Source organism: Pholcus phalangioides, unplaced genomic scaffold (genome assembly GCF_987345545.1).
Source record: "Pholcus phalangioides strain wild (caught in Gottingen) unplaced genomic scaffold, Ppha-v1.0 ptg000028l_1, whole genome shotgun sequence".
NCBI classification, from domain to species: Eukaryota; Metazoa; Arthropoda; class Arachnida; order Araneae; family Pholcidae; genus Pholcus; species Pholcus phalangioides.
Genome location: NW_028301618.1, coordinates 8,261,188 through 8,276,815, shown reverse-complemented (window position 1 = coordinate 8,276,815; position 15,628 = coordinate 8,261,188). Strand labels below are relative to the sequence as shown.

General features: G+C 42.6%; 1 protein-coding gene across 4 annotated transcripts in view; it reads right to left on the bottom strand.

Moving 5' to 3' along the window:
- CASK (peripheral plasma membrane protein CASK) overlaps window positions 1–14,136 on the bottom strand; it is a 234,654-nt gene extending 220,518 nt beyond the window's left edge. For all 4 annotated transcript variants that reach the window (XM_089252011.1, XM_089252014.1, XM_089252012.1 and 1 more), the window contains exons 1-4: window positions 13,724–14,136; window positions 7,088–7,200; window positions 1,571–1,676; window positions 204–281 (exon numbers count right to left, since the gene is read on the bottom strand). In XM_089252011.1, the coding sequence (XP_089108137.1) occupies window positions 204–281; window positions 1,571–1,676; window positions 7,088–7,200; window positions 13,724–13,791 (365 nt within the window). In that variant the 5' untranslated portion in view covers window positions 13,792–14,136. The remainder of the gene's footprint in view (window positions 1–203; window positions 282–1,570; window positions 1,677–7,087; window positions 7,201–13,723) is intronic.
- Window positions 14,137–15,628: the final 1,492 nt, after the last annotated feature.

Below are 15,628 nucleotides of genomic sequence, written 5' to 3'. Positions count from 1 at the left end.
AGCACCAGACCTCTAACACTCATAAAACGGCCCTCATTGAACTGAATTATCAGGTCTCAGATTCTCATCTAACACATTGTAACACCCACTGTCATTAAATGTTAAAAAAAAAAACCACCCTTATAACCAAGGACAGGTCCTGGTCTGAATTAGTTCGGATTAGCGAAGGTTCTACTACATTATATACACAAAATAAAACTGACCTAGCTACAGCTTCACTATATACAAAGCCAGCATGAGCTCTCTTGACTATCTCGTAGCAGAGATCTGATCCTTCCATACTGCAAAAGAACATAAATACGCAATCAATTATTCATAAGGAACAAAAATGTGTTGGTAAAAACATTCTTTAACACACTCGTGACATCCTGACTAACTGGTGGGACATACTGTATTTTCTTATTAGACATGTGTGATCACTGGTGGGTTACATACTAGAGAACATTGCATTGCTTCTGAAAGTCTCTGTCTATATCGGAGGCTTTAAATATGGTACCTACGGCTACATGAGTAATGTATCCATGTGCCACCCGAGTGGAGTGGTGGTAAGATGCTCATCTACCCACAGTGAAGGTTATCATCAGCTCCCGGGTTCGATCCAGGGGAAGAATATAGATAACAAGATATTGTTACGAAAATTATGTAAGTAGTCCATATTTATAATTAATTATGTCATCTTCCACCTGCAAATAGTCATTATCTATGTAAAAATTAAATTAACGCATTTCTCTGTGAATCTCGCTTAATTGATGACAAACTGAGATAATTCGGCAACATCATGGCACCAGAGAAAATTAAGGGATCTCGCAAGATTGGTGGAGAACTTTCTGGAATTTCCCTTCGCCTGCATAAAAGCACTACCAAAGCGGAACTAAGGGGCAGTTCGTTGAGTAGTTAAATACCAGATCTCTTGTAAGTTAGAGGAAACCATATGCCAGGGCCCTCTCTTTTCAGCGTGTATTGGCAAATCGCTGCTTGTGAATACACAGCTGTTCTGTAAAATAAATCTGCATTGTCCTTCTAATTGCTTTGCGCCTTGCCATCTAAGTATTTGTGAGAGAGACATTATCTGGAACAATATTTTTCCCTAACAAGCTTGAGGCAACCACTATTAGATGGCACCTTCATTTCCAACCCAACTCGTTAACTGCAGTAAATTGCAATATAGCAATATGGCCAGAGTTGGTGTGTGGTGAAGTCCATGTACTAGCAGTATAGGGTTTGTTGATCAGATTTTTCAACTAAGAATCAACGAAACCCTAATTCAAATATACTAGATGTGCAGACACAATAACTGAAAGAAAAAACAATGCGTCTTTCAGAGTGACCCAGTAGGGTCACCGTAATGCACAAACAACAAATATTCAGCATTTTCAAATTTTATAAGCAAGTCCTTTTGTGACGTCACTCTACTGTCGATTGTCGAAGAAACTGAATGCTTTCTCCTTTGAAGTTTCTCTTTCTGACCAACCCAAAGAAGAAGAAAAAACTAGCAGAGTTGATACATGCGATATAATTTTCTACGCCCATAACAATTTAGAAAAGGTATATATAAAAACCATGTACTCACAACTCAAAGACCATATACAGCATACCATCTGAACTATACGTTTCTAAAAGCTCGACGATGTGTGGGTGCTTCAGCATGTGGCATATCGTGGCTTCTCTTTTGAGATCTGCAAGAAAAATAAAGAAAAGGTAAAATTCCTTTAAAAAAAACTTTCTAATATTGCGGACTGTAGTGAAATGTTCCTGTTCTGCTAATTAAAGGCACATTTATGAGAAGTTGCCGAATGGGAAAAAAATTCACAAATACAGACATGTCAACATTGGCTTAAAGCTTGTCAGTATTGATGAATGTTCCGCTTTGCCATCACCACCCGAAGCAACTTCCACAGGTCGCCAAGTCCCTTTATAATTCATGAATATTCGATGCAATCCCAACCTACATATGCCCTTGTGGGCCGTATATACGGACGTATAGCAACCCTAGAACACCCCCCCTATCCCCGTTTTCTTCGTATCAGAGCTCCTATGGCACCTACGATGAAACATTCTTTCCAATACAAGTTCCGCGAGCTCAATCATGCAAGCGTTTGAACATCGAGTAGAGCCAAAGCTGGTTAAAGAGTAACTATCTTAGGAGTATAGCGGCGGATTTAGACGGGGCTTTACAGATTGCCTTCCACACACAGACAAAACAGATCGGCTCCGAGTTTGCCTTCCCTCGAACTCTCTTGCATGCGTTGCTGTAAAGATAGATGCAATTATAAAAAATTAATAAGTAAAACACGGCAAGGAACTCAGACTATACATTTTTTTTAACCGATTTCCGTAGTATTGGGAGTGTCTCCCTTTAGCTCCGTAGTTTATTGCGGCCATCCGTAGCAGTTGGCAACTCTGCAAATACAAATTTTGAGGTCACGGCAGACCAGTGTTTCTTTCCTCTCGCAAGGGCAAACCCGGGACATGCTCAGGGCTCCACAAAATTTTTAGGGTCAAATACAGGCCCGTTGCCAGAAATTTTTATTTCGGTGCGGGGGACCGAAGTGATAGAACAAAAGATTTGGCCATCTTTTTCCCTTTTTTCCATCATTTTCTCACATTTCGGGGGGGGGGGGACCAGACCCCCAAGTCCCCCTCTCGCTACGGCCTTGATCTAATACACAGTTTCCCCAACCTTTTTCTCCCATCGAACCACAACGCAAACTAACCCCCATAGGATCCTATGCTGTACCAGTAGCTTCTAGCGCCCCCTGGAACATTCCATCGCCCACGTTGGGAATCACTGGTGTAATACATTAACTTTTTAATCTTATTAAATTCCAGAATGGTGTTTTCCAAATTGAACAATGTAAAGTAAGTGAACGCCTTATAGAATATATCTCAGAATCTATTTTTGCAGTATTCATACATAAGTTTTGATTAACAATTTCCGCCTAAACTATTCTATTCCCTTCATGAAAATTCATGTTTGCCCAAGACCCAAACTTTCGGGGGGGGGGGCACACAGACATATAATAGATAAAAAAGTATATCTCTTCCTCTCATTTTAAAACGCAAAATATCTTTCTTCACTATCTGCGGATATCATAGTTGAAACATGGTCGGTGCTTCTTCACGTCGCAAACCTCTGCTATTTTTTATATTTTCCGCTAATGACGAGACGCGGTCTGCAAACCTTTTTGTGGCATAAATTGCTCCAAAATTGTTGCTTCTAACATTATGGAAACCTTAGTAGGTTGCTTTTCAACATAGCTTTATTCCTGATAGGTTGTTTTCCAACATAGCTTTATTCCTGATAGGTTGTTTTCCAACATAGCTTTATTCCTGATAGATTGTTTTCCAACATAGCTTTATTCCTGATCGGTTGTTTTCCAACATAGCTTTATTCCTGATCGGTTGTTTTCCAACATAGCTTTATTCCTGATCGGTTGTTTTCCAACATAGCTTTATTCCTGATCGGTTGTTTTCCAACATAGCTTTATTCCTGATAGGTTGTTTTCCAACATAGCTTTATTCCTGATCGGTTGTTTTTCCAACATAGCTTTATTCCTGATAGGTTGTTTTCCAACATAGCTTTATTCCTAATACAAGATATACAGAAGACTGGATGTTGTGAAGATATTTATTATTTGAGATGTTAATTTTTTTAAGGAAGGAAAAACTCATCTCTGCCTCTACCGGGAGTCGAAACCGGGTCCCTCGATTGCCGGATGAGTGCTCTGACCACTAAGCTACAGAGGAGATAGAGATTTTCCTTCGCTAGAGCGTATATACTGCCGAACGGAACCGTGCAATGGACGGTGAACCGATCAGCTAATAGGTCATGGACGACGAGCCACCAGATGGCTATATATATGGCATGAATGTCGCTCTCCACACAGAAGACTGGATGTTGTGAATGTATTTAATTTGAATCTTCACAACATCCAGTCTTCTGTATATCTTGTATTAACAAGTGGAGAGCGACATTCATGTCATTATTCCTAATAGATTGCTTCTCAACGTAGCTTTATTCCTAATAGACTGTTTCTCAGCATCACTTAATTCCCAATAAATAACTTCTCAACATTATTTCGCCTTTCATATTGATTTCTCTATAGTTGCTTCTCAACATTACTTCACCCCTTAATTTAGTTTTCTTCATTTCTTCATAGTTGCTTCTCAGCATTGCTTCACCCCTTAATGTAGGTTTCCCTATAGTCGCTTCTGAACATTACTCCTACTTAGATGCTTCTGAACATTGCCCCCATTCAGTTGCTTCTGAACATTGCCCCCATTCAGTTGCTTCTTAGCATTACTTCACTCCTAACAGGTTGCTTCCCAACATTGCTTCGACCTTGATATTGCTTCTCAACATTGCTTTACCTCAGTGGTTCACAAATTTTTGTCACCCCCCGGCTCCCTTGCCCGATGCATAGGAGGTGGGTCCCTAGAATGGTCCAATACAGTAGTTTTCAAAATTGTGCTACGCCAACATTTTGTCAGGGGTGCCGCGGAGCACCGACCTTGACAAAGGTTTTTCCGAAGAGACATTTTTTTAAAACTGCTCTGGCGTAGATAAGCGTTAATCAGGGGTAAGGGGAGTCGCGGGTGGAAAAAGTTTCAGAACCTTTGGCTTGACACCTAATATTTCTTCTCACCATCACTTCATCCCTAATGTGTCGCTTCTCAACATCACTTTACTCCTAATACGTTGTTTCTCGACATAACACAAAACAGATTACTCTCTTCTCTACTCGCCGTCACTCTGCTATGCTACTAACAGGTTGCTCTTCAACATAGCATAGCTAAGCAGAATACAAAACGACTTGCTATCACTGAAGTTGTTTTTTGTGCAACGCTTGGGGGGGGGGGGGCTTAAACAATTTTTTTGCAAGTGCTCTTTTTTCGGAAATCACATTCCGGCAATATACATCTGTATTCAGGAGAAAGATCAATACAAAGGGGGGAAAAACACACTTGATCTTAAAAGAATGGCTTCTCGGCACAACACAAACGCACGAAAAAAAAAGCAAAAGGGACTAGTTGAACATCCTGGAAGTTGGTTTTCTTCACTTCCGCAGAGATGCGTAATTCAGATGGGGGGGGGGGAGGAACCAAGAACTCCACGAAGAAAACAGTTTGACGTTTCTCCTCTAAAAGCTACTTCTCTACACGCTAGCGTGTATGCACAGAGGTAGGAGGAGGAAAACAACTTTACTCATCTCGTGAGAATTCGCTCTCCCCCCAATGCACGTACATATGTGAGAGGGGAAGAAAAAAAAAGTACAGTGGAGTTTCATGCCAGGCGCTCCACACGCGTACGAAGGAGAAACCAACTCCGGGAGGAAAAAAAAAGAAGCTTTTGGAAGAAAAACCACCTCACCAGTTGATGGAAGTTACTTTCTCGACACAACACGTGTGTTCGAAGGGAAAACTTCCTATAAAGGTTATGCTGCTTCGTGTGTGGGGGGGGGAGAGAGATGAAGTTTCAAAGAGAAAAAAACTTTGGAAAGTGGAAAAGCCAAATTTAGGTAACCTTGGTCACATTAGATGTCATTTGACAACCTCACAAAGTTGTTACGGACAAGAGCGGATCCACCCCCAACGTCACCCAAAAAGCCAGAAATACAATGCAAAATAACAGTTCTGTCCCGTAAAAAACGGGACGTATATTCACCGCATGTCCTTCATTCCCACTGACTCGCCCTCCTAGACGTATAGCACTGGATACGCGCCTGGCTTACGGCACAATAAATATTATCAACTCTTAATAATTATTTTTACTTCATTTAATTAATATTATTAAACGAAGCAGTGATTCCTAAACGGTAAGCCGCGGCACCCTCTGGTACCGTGAGATCTGTCGGGGATCAGTCTAACAGAACTGTTATTAGCATTTATTTCGCCACGGCACTAGCAGGTGCCCATTGAAATGTCTCATAGCTAACCTGGGGTGCCACTTGATATTTGAAGTTCTAGTCCAGGAGTTTCTCAACATTTACGTGCTTCGAGTATCCCGTGGAAACGCGTCGGGGGCTTGCGTAGCCCTGGATATGAGTTCGAAGCATTCATAGAACACCAGAACTCTCTATACAAGAACTATTTGAGTTAGGTACACACCTCAGATCTTAATTTGAAAAAAGAATGAGATAGAGATTAAAGCCATTTAAAACCATTAAAAAATGAAGGTGCACATATGCGTGTACTTCTGGGGGGAAGAAGTTAAGTTAAAGTAAGGGTACTCAAGCTTTAGCAGAGTGCGGGCCACTTCATTGATTTGAAAACTCTTTTTTTTATTTTTTAAACCGAGCACAACACAGGTCTATCGCCATAGGCAATTTACTACCTAGACTTTTTAACGGGGAGATCGACGCGCATTTGCGCCTCGAAGTTGGGAACCACAGAAAACCAACTTCAGCCGACCACCACTGTGGTGACGGTGGGGCTCGAACCCGGGTCCCCGCGATGCGAGTCCGTCACTATGACCACTCGACCACCACAGCGGCGATTTGAAAACCTGTCGAGGGCCAGTTGAGCGATAGGTGGAGCGTATATTGGTCAAAGCACATATGCTAAGTTCATATGGCGCGCAAGCCGAATGTATCCCGCGATCTCAAACCAAATTTTGTAAAAATGAACTGAGTAGAGCATGGACAAATCACTTAAGTGACCCGTCCCACTGTTCCAGTGCACTTCAAAAGGCCCGAGTAGAATCCGTGCCACAGCTCCAGAGCACTTAAGTGGCCCGCGACATTTCCAAAGCACATCTGTTATCCACGGCACACTCTACAGATCAGTTAAATGGCCCGTGGTACAGTTCCACATCACTCAAGTGGCCCGTGGCATACTGAGAGATCGCTTAAGTTACCAGGGGCACATTTACGGATCACTTAAGTGACAGTTCCAGACCACTTAAGTGGCCCGCGGTGCACTTCCCATAGCTCAAGTGGCTCACAGCACATTTCCTGATCATTTAAGTGGCCCGCGATAGGTTTCGGAATCAACGAACTAGCCCGCAATATTTTTTTTCTGGGCGGCCCTTGCCCAAGTCGTTAAAAAGACGGTCCCAGACCAGTTACTAATTATATATTTCCTTCACCTTCTGTACTGAGACCAGGGCAGGAAGTGAATTTGGCGACGTCGACTATTTTGACAGCGAAGTGCTGACCAGTGGTGCGGTGGACACAGCGGCGTACAGAGCTGAACGGACCCCTAGAAGAAACAAACAAAAAAAAACAACAAAGAGGGCTTAGTATACATATAGTTTAAAAAAACATGTAAATAATACTTTGGGGTCATTCAAGTATTACGTCAGCATCGAGGGGAGGGGTTTCGGATTTGCTGACTTTTGATGACGGGGGGGGGGTTTGAAGGGTGCTTACGTTATCAACCACCCCTTTTTGAAGATATGAAATATTCTAAGCTGCTGACGAAATTTTGCTGACAGGGGGGGGGGTCAGTGTTTTGTTGACAAGGGGGGGGGAAGGGGTCAAAAATGACTGAAAATCTGCTTACGTAATACTTGAATGGCCCCTTTAAAGGTAATTTAAGTCAAATACCAATAAAACAAAACACGCACATTCGATATTACAAAGCCTTTATGGCATTTGCAGACAGCCTTCCAGACTGTAAATTGTGGGGGGGAAGGGGTCCAGATAAAGATTAGAACCCCCTCCCCAGACAAAAGACGCCCCAAAAGTGGTCTCCATGCTATTTAATGATCTGCTAACCCTCTCCCCAGCACGGTATATCTCCATATTCTTCTTCTCCGCCAGGAGTTATTGATTTATCTCAAGACCACGATGTGCCAGACACACACACTCTCTCACCAGAAGTTAGGACTGACACGCACACACACACACACCATAAACGCAGTCAATGTCTGGACAGAAATGAAAATTAAGAGTTAAGGGGGTGGGGGAGGAGGGTCGGTTTTTCGGGAACTCTCGCTACGGGCCCACGTACCCGTAAAATTCGATTCTGTTGACGGGAAATGACGAACGGCAGTTGGTATGTTTATTTTTTCCCACTGAGTCATATGTGACTGACCGACGACGCTTTTACTCCGGAAGATTAAAACAGAATCGCCTCCCTCATACAGCCGCTGTAAAGGGTGTGGGTTAGAATCCTGGGATTCGGGAATGACTTATCCGAGGAGTGGCCTGATTGTACCTGGTATGCGAGCGTGTCTTATACCGCACGTGTTATGTATACGATAAGGTGCTACCGACACCCAAACGGGAAGTGAAAAATTAACAATAATCTTTCGGACACTGTCAGTGAGAATTTGAAGTGACAAATTGGCAATAAGTAGGCTACAGTATTCGAAGTGAGAAATTGCATGAGGAAACACTGGCAATGAGTATTTGAAGTAATAGAATTTGATGAGTAATCTAACGCAGGAATCTGACTATGAATGAGAAATTTCCGACAGGTTATAGCATGGGCGAGATACTTTCAACATCAAAGGTGGAGTCGACTGATCTAATGTATATGTGTATATATATATATGAATTGGCATCATCATCATCGTGCCCCCCCCCCCCCACTTAGGGCCGTCTTAAGAGTATAATGGGCCTCCGGTTTTGTGGTTTTTCTGAGGCCCTACCTAGTAAATCTTAGAAAATTTCAACCGGATCTCATTTTTGTGACGCCTCTTTTTTCTTGAGGCCCCGGGCCGTGCTCGGGTGGGCCCATGCGTTAAGACGGCACTGCTTATATTTCCAAGTAGTCTAAAACTTGGCAATGGGTATTTGACATAGTAAAAATGACAATGAGTATTTGCAAGTGGAAATCTGTTGAGTATCTGAGGTAAGAATTTGACGAGTACTTGAAATACGAAATTTCCAATGGGTGTTTGCATTGAAAAAATTGGCAATAAGTATACGAAGTGAAAAAATTGGCAACGAGTGTTTTGAACTCTCATGAGCAGATTGTAGAAGTTCGAGGATAGCATGAGCAGATTGTAGAAGCTCGGCAAGAGGCACGTGCAGGTTTTAGTAGCTGAGGAGGGTTCTCGTGTTTCGATTTTAGAAGTCGCGGCGAGCGCGTGCAGATTTTTTGAAGCTCGGGAAGGGTACGTTACAATTTTAGCAGCTATAGATTGGCGTGTTCCGATTTTAGAAGATCGAGGACAGCTTGTGTGGATTGTAGAAGCTTTGGAACGGGCAGGTGTAGATTTCAGCAGCTAGACTAGCAGCTCGAAGACGAAACGTTCAGATTTCAAAAGCACAAGAAAACCACTGCAACAGAAACTTTCGGGAACCCCTTGTTGGTTGATTGGTGGTTTGAACCGGTCAGTCTGAGGCAAAGCTGCAATAAGAGACCTTTCAAGCGGCTTCGGTCTGAGGATGTCATCGGTCGATGAGGTCAGGGCCGTCTTTAACAGCACCATGGGCAAAATGATGTTTTGTGGCCTCTACCACACTGGAAAAACCTGCCTACCGATCCACTGAAAACACTAACATCAAATCACAAAATTACACGGTCTTCGGCCGATTTCGTATGGGGGGGGGGGGCCAATGCGTAGAGACGGCTCTAGATGAAGCCAAAAAATGAGCTTTGGCTGGGAGCTGCGCCGTTGATTCGACGAAATCTGTACGTGAAATCAATTTAGAACATTACCAATACTGGGTTAAGAATTCTTCCGTCTTCCTTCATCATTAATAGGGCTGCAAAAAGTGTATAAAACTAAATGATTCTTTTTTTCCGTCAATTCTCGAGAGCACCAAGTATCCCATTAAGGCTTCCGTCTATACTCACGTTGGAGAGGGTAAAGACTGTAGGAAACGGAACAATTCCCTCGATTATCGAGGGGAATAAAAGGGCTTCCTCTTTCAATAGAATGGTTTCCGGGCTCGCTCACAAAACCGACATTAAATGGCGATAAGGCGTCAAGTGCCCATTTCTTCCTTTTTCCTCTACAAAGTAAGTAGATAACATGCTACGCAAACATACGATATCGCATAATCTCGGCCATTTTCTTCTTTTTATGTAGTTCATCCAACACTATTCAGAATAGATGTCGAGACAGAGAAAAGTGTTCCGAAAGCGACGCTTTTTTATCGCCAATTTTCATTTACTTTGCGTTATTGGCGATTCAAAGACTCCAAATAAAGTTCTAACGAAAACACTAACGAAGAAGCCGGAGACCCTTCCTTTCCCGACCGTCCGCAATCCCGGTCTATCGCCGTAGAAGCAATTTAATACAGTTTCGATAAGCACCCTTCCCGTAGGAAATATTCTTTAGGTGATTCACAAAGAATTTCAACAGTATTGAAAATGAGACATTGGCAAACAGTATTGAAAATGAGGCATTGGCAAACAGTATTGAAAATGAGACATTGGCAAACAGTATTGAAAATGAGGCATTGGCAAACAGTATTGAAAATGAGGCATTGGCAAACAGTACTAAAATGAGACATTGGCAAACAGTATTGAAAATGAGACATTGGCGAACAGTATTGAAAATGAGACATTGGCAAACAGTATTGAAAATGAGACATTGGCAAACAGTATTGAAAATGAGACATCGGCAAACAGAAACAGGAAGTTCGAAAATGGCATGGCCCCCACATCCTGCAGCCGGGCCCAAAGGCTGGAATCTTTGGTGGGGTCCCCTGGTCAGATTTTCCACAGGCCCCTCCATAATGAATTTACAGTATAAAGAAACAAAAAATGATAAGAATCGTCCTGCTTCCCCCCCCCCCCCCCCACCATTAGGGAGGGGAACATAGAAAATGACAATGAGTATTGTTAACGAGACATCTGCATAGGCAGAGATAGACTTGGAAGTCTGGGGGGAACGATGATGATGATGATGTCAATTCATATATACACATATAAATTAGATCAGTCGACTCCACCTTTGACGCTGGGGGGGGGGGGTGACCCGACGGCCCCCCCCCCCAATATCTCCACCCATTACGTTAAGACATTGATAGTGAGTATTGGAAGCAAGACACTGGCAAATAGTATCTCATATAAATGGCAATTTCTTACTAGATGACGCTTCACGACAGATTCCCACTTTGCAATGGCAAACAAGGGTTTGGGTGGGTTTTGTTACTTTTCCCACAGCTGCCTATCAGAAATTCCTTGGAATATGGACTGGGCCATCATTCGGTTGGCCAGTGACAAACAAGACATCGCTTGATAACCAATTGGTGCCTTATTCTGGAATGGCCATAACATAAGTGACATCTGGCAAGAATAAAAGGTCGTCACAAACTAATTTGATGACAACATTGAGAATGCAATCGGAACAAATGGCTTGGCAGAACATCCTTGACTTGATGAACGAACGAGTTCGATGTTCCCATTTGTGTACTGCACAGGACACTAATCTGAAATTTGCAATCTGTTTGCATTGATCTGAAATGGAAATGAGTGTAGCCATATTGCTGATGGATACTCTACGTAGAAAGATGGTCCTCCATTTGCAGCATTTTTGTTACAATATAAAAATAAATGATAATTCCCACCAGTGCCATAACTGGCCATTCCTGTACATTGTGCAAGAATTTGCATTTAGGCCCATTCTGCCCCCCCCCCTTCCAAGTGAGCCCTGTTCGGGTGCACCTGCCTAGTTAGGAGATGAAATATGAGTCAGGAAGAAAGCCCTCCTGTAATTATGGATTGGTGTCACATTGACTTAGAATACAGAAGAGTTATGCCCAATGCATTATCTCCCCAACGCGAGACTGAATGGTTTCTCAGTTTTGCACATTTAGTTGAATATATCAGTGAAGGCGGAGAATAGCTGCTGTGGGAGGTGAAATATGAGTCTGAAGGAAAACCTGCCCCTGCAGTTATTGTTCGGTTCACATTCACCTGAAACACAGAAGAATGTATTGCTGATGAGTGATCCACAAGCGCAGATCCAGAGAAGGGGTTGGATGTCGACTGCATGGTTCTGTTTTCAGTATTCGATACATCACAAAAGCAAAGGTGAATAATTATCATAGCGCGAGACGAAATATGAGTAGAGATGGAAATCCTGCAATTATATCAAGCCAACAATTAAAAATTAGTTTGCATTGACCTGAAATACAGAACCATGTATTGCTGATGGGTACCCTGCATTGGGGGCGTATTTACGGAGGAACTAAGTGAGATACAGGCCAGGGCGGCTTGTACACGATGGAAGCATGACCATCTCTGTCCATCAAAACTGCCTCATGGATTAGTTCAGGCCAGGGCTGTAACTAGGATTTTTGCTGCCCAGGACAAACATTATTTTGCTCCCCACAACTTTAAAATATGATAATTTTATAACGGTGTTCTTTGTTTCCAACTCAAATTGCTGTTCCCCTTAAATGTTTTCGCCCAGGGAAGTTGCCCCCCGATTTAAGGAATTTAAAAAGAATTTTCTTCGACAATGAGATACACACCTTACAAAAACAATGGGTATCAGCCTCGAAGCCATGGATGGTTAATGTTCGTCAAAAAAAAAAATGTATTCATATAAACAAATTTGACTCTTTGTATTCATAAGTGTTTCGCTTTTTCTTCTATGTTCGCTCAACACAAGGGTTCTTAACCAGGGGTCTACTAACCCCATGGGAAGCCTTCAGAGGGTATGTGGGCTTGGATAAGAAAATAATCCATTATTTTTATAGCACTGCATACACTAAATACTATTCTGAAAAAAGGGTTTATAACTTTTATTTTATTTATGTGCAAGGGAGTCAGTGTCCTACATTTCATTGGTACAAGTGGTCTGCAATGCTCATTTTATTGGCATGAGGGAGTCTGTGGTCTCAAAGCCGAAAATTGCAATGAACGTTGCAGAACAACCTCAGAAAGAATTTAATAGAGTGGTCAATTTCAATAGAAGCAGGTTCATTTCATTGCCACAACGGAGTCTGTGGGCTTCATTTCATTAGTAGAAGTGTTTGGTTTCAGTAGTAGCAGGCCCGTCATTTACACAAATACATTTTGCCCGTCATTTACACAAATACATTTTGCCCGTCATTACAAAATACACTACAAATGGTATATATATATATGCGTACCTTTAGTACATGCTCTTTGCCCCCCCCCCCCCCGGAAAAAGTTGAAATGACGGCTCTGAGTAGTGATTAATTTCAGTAGAAGTGGATAAATTTCTTTGGCAGGAGGAATTCTGGGAGCTTCATTTCACTAGTGGAAGCAGGAACCAATGAGATGCTTGGTCAGGCATACATTTTATTTTGGTGCCCCCCTCGTAATACAACGTATTAAAGGAGAGGTTTAAAGAGTGAAATTTGCATTCCCCTGGTCCGACGTCCAGGGCACCAGACCCGCCTGCACCCCCTAGTTGCGGCCCTGAGTGGAAGTGGTCAATTTCAGTAGAAGCTGGTTCATTTCACAGGCACGAAAGAGTGTAGCCTTCGTTATATTAGCAGAAGCTGTCAATTTCATTAGACGTGGTCAATTTCGGTAGAAGCTGGTTCATTTCATTGGCACGAAAAAGAGTCTGTGGCCTTTAGTAGAAGTTATTAGTAGAAGCAGTCTATGGCCTTCATTTCATTGGTTCCGGGAGTTCGTGGAACGTGAAAGGTTAAGAACTCCCTCGTTTTACACCTAGAAATTTTTAACAAGTGTCATTTTCAAGTGCTTTATAGTTTTCGAGAGTTTGTGGGAATCAACACGCATTTGAATGGAATGTATGCAAATCAATCCATACTTCTTCTTTAATAAGTATGGATTGATTTGCATCGTTCAAATTTGAAATGCAATAAAAACTACTCACTTTCCAACGACTTCGCACAACTGATAAACTTCTTCGAAAACTACTTCGTCTTCGCCCAGCATTTTCATTTATACAGGTATTATATGTGTTTGCAATTAATTTATATTATAGTTATATTATAATTATTATAGTCCTTGAGACAAGAGTTCAGCATCACATAATAATTATATACAAAAAAAAAAAAAAAATTATGAAGCTCTACTGGATGACGATGTTGTAATGGAAGCCGGACATGATGGGAGGAAGAAATTGCTTTTTTAATTTAATTTCAATTCAAGATGAAAGCCGCCACGAGTTTCGGTTTCGTTATCGTCACAATTACACCACAACAATGGGTTTTCAACAATGGTCTTTTTAAACTGGAGAGAGCCGTGGAGAAAAGCCGCAAAAGGAAGGTGTGCTTGTGTTTGTTAGCCAAGGAAGGACTTGACGTTGGTTTTTATTTATGCGGCCCGGAAGTTTTTCTCCGCCCCAGTGTGACGTTCATGTAGGTAAACTTCACTGCAGATGGCGCTTGAGTAAAGTATGACATGTTTAAAAATGGCGTATGTAATGGTGATAATCGAGATTCTGAGAGTGTAGCTAACTCCTGAGGTAAACATCTCAACTTGTGCGAGGGCACTTCATAGGCGGCGATAGACTTGGAAGTATGGGGGGGACACGATGATGATGTCAATTCTTAGATCAGTCGACTCCACCTTTGACGGTGAGGGAGGGGGGTGGGGCTATGCCCCCATGCCGCCGCCGCCCCCCCCCCCGTATCTCGGCCCACGGGGCACTTGATCAATGTTCCAATCAAATTCCTTTAACAAACTGCATTCAAGGATGAAAATCATCCTTATTTATTTCATGCATACCTCATACCTATGTTGAACTTGCCGCAAGGGCGCTTTTGTTTTGATTATGGGTAGAACGGTACAAGCAGTGCTCCCGACATGGCCCCCACAAAGGGGGGGGGGCTGACAGGGCTCTAGCCCTGCGGCTCGGGATAGTTCTCATCATTTTTATGTTTTTTCACGCTATAAATTAACTACGGAAGGGGCCCGTGAAAAGTCTGACCGGGGCGGCCCCACAAAAGTTCCCAGCCGAGGGGCTCCGCTCCAGGATGTGGGGGCCATGGCTCCCGACAAGAAAAAGGTTGAAGACATCGGTCGATGGAGTTATGGAGTTACCAGATACGGTGAATCCAAAATGAGGCTGCACGTTCACAAAATTCGTAGCAACGACCCGTTGTCCTTCTTTTCACAACAGATGGCACCACTATGACAACAATAATCTAAAACCGGAACTACTATTTTTGTACTTTTCCAACTCAGGAGAGCGAATGCGAGTCGGTCTCTCATTCAAAAAGTATTTTCTTCTGACAGAAGGCAGGTCTTCAACACGATACTCACATAACAGGAAAATTCAAACATTTAAATGTGTGAAGCGCAACTCGCTTCAAAGTACGGAAGGCAGATGGCAGCAACAGCAGAACACGAAACAAGCACAACTCTGACAACATAAATACGCCAGCGGAAAGCATTCACTCAAACCACCCGTTTCAGCATATACAGATTTGTTAGTAATAGTACTGGCGAGGCCGGAACTGGGGGGGGGGGGCTGCAATGGGGCAACTGTCGGGGGTAGCAGAATTTTCGGAGTGGAAGTTTTAGGTGGGAACAAAGAACGTCGTTATGAAAGTGTCAAATTTTGAAGTTGTGGAGGCGGAAAAATCATGTTTGTACCGGGTGGAAAAAATCCTAGTTACATCTGTAAGTAGTGGTTACCCCTTCCCCACCCTGGGCATTTTGCCTGGGTGGACCCATGCGTTAAGGTAGCACATTGAAAATTGTACAAATATTCAATCATTGAAATTGTTTAACTCACTTGTTTCCTCGGTGTTATTGTACGGTTCTGGTGTTT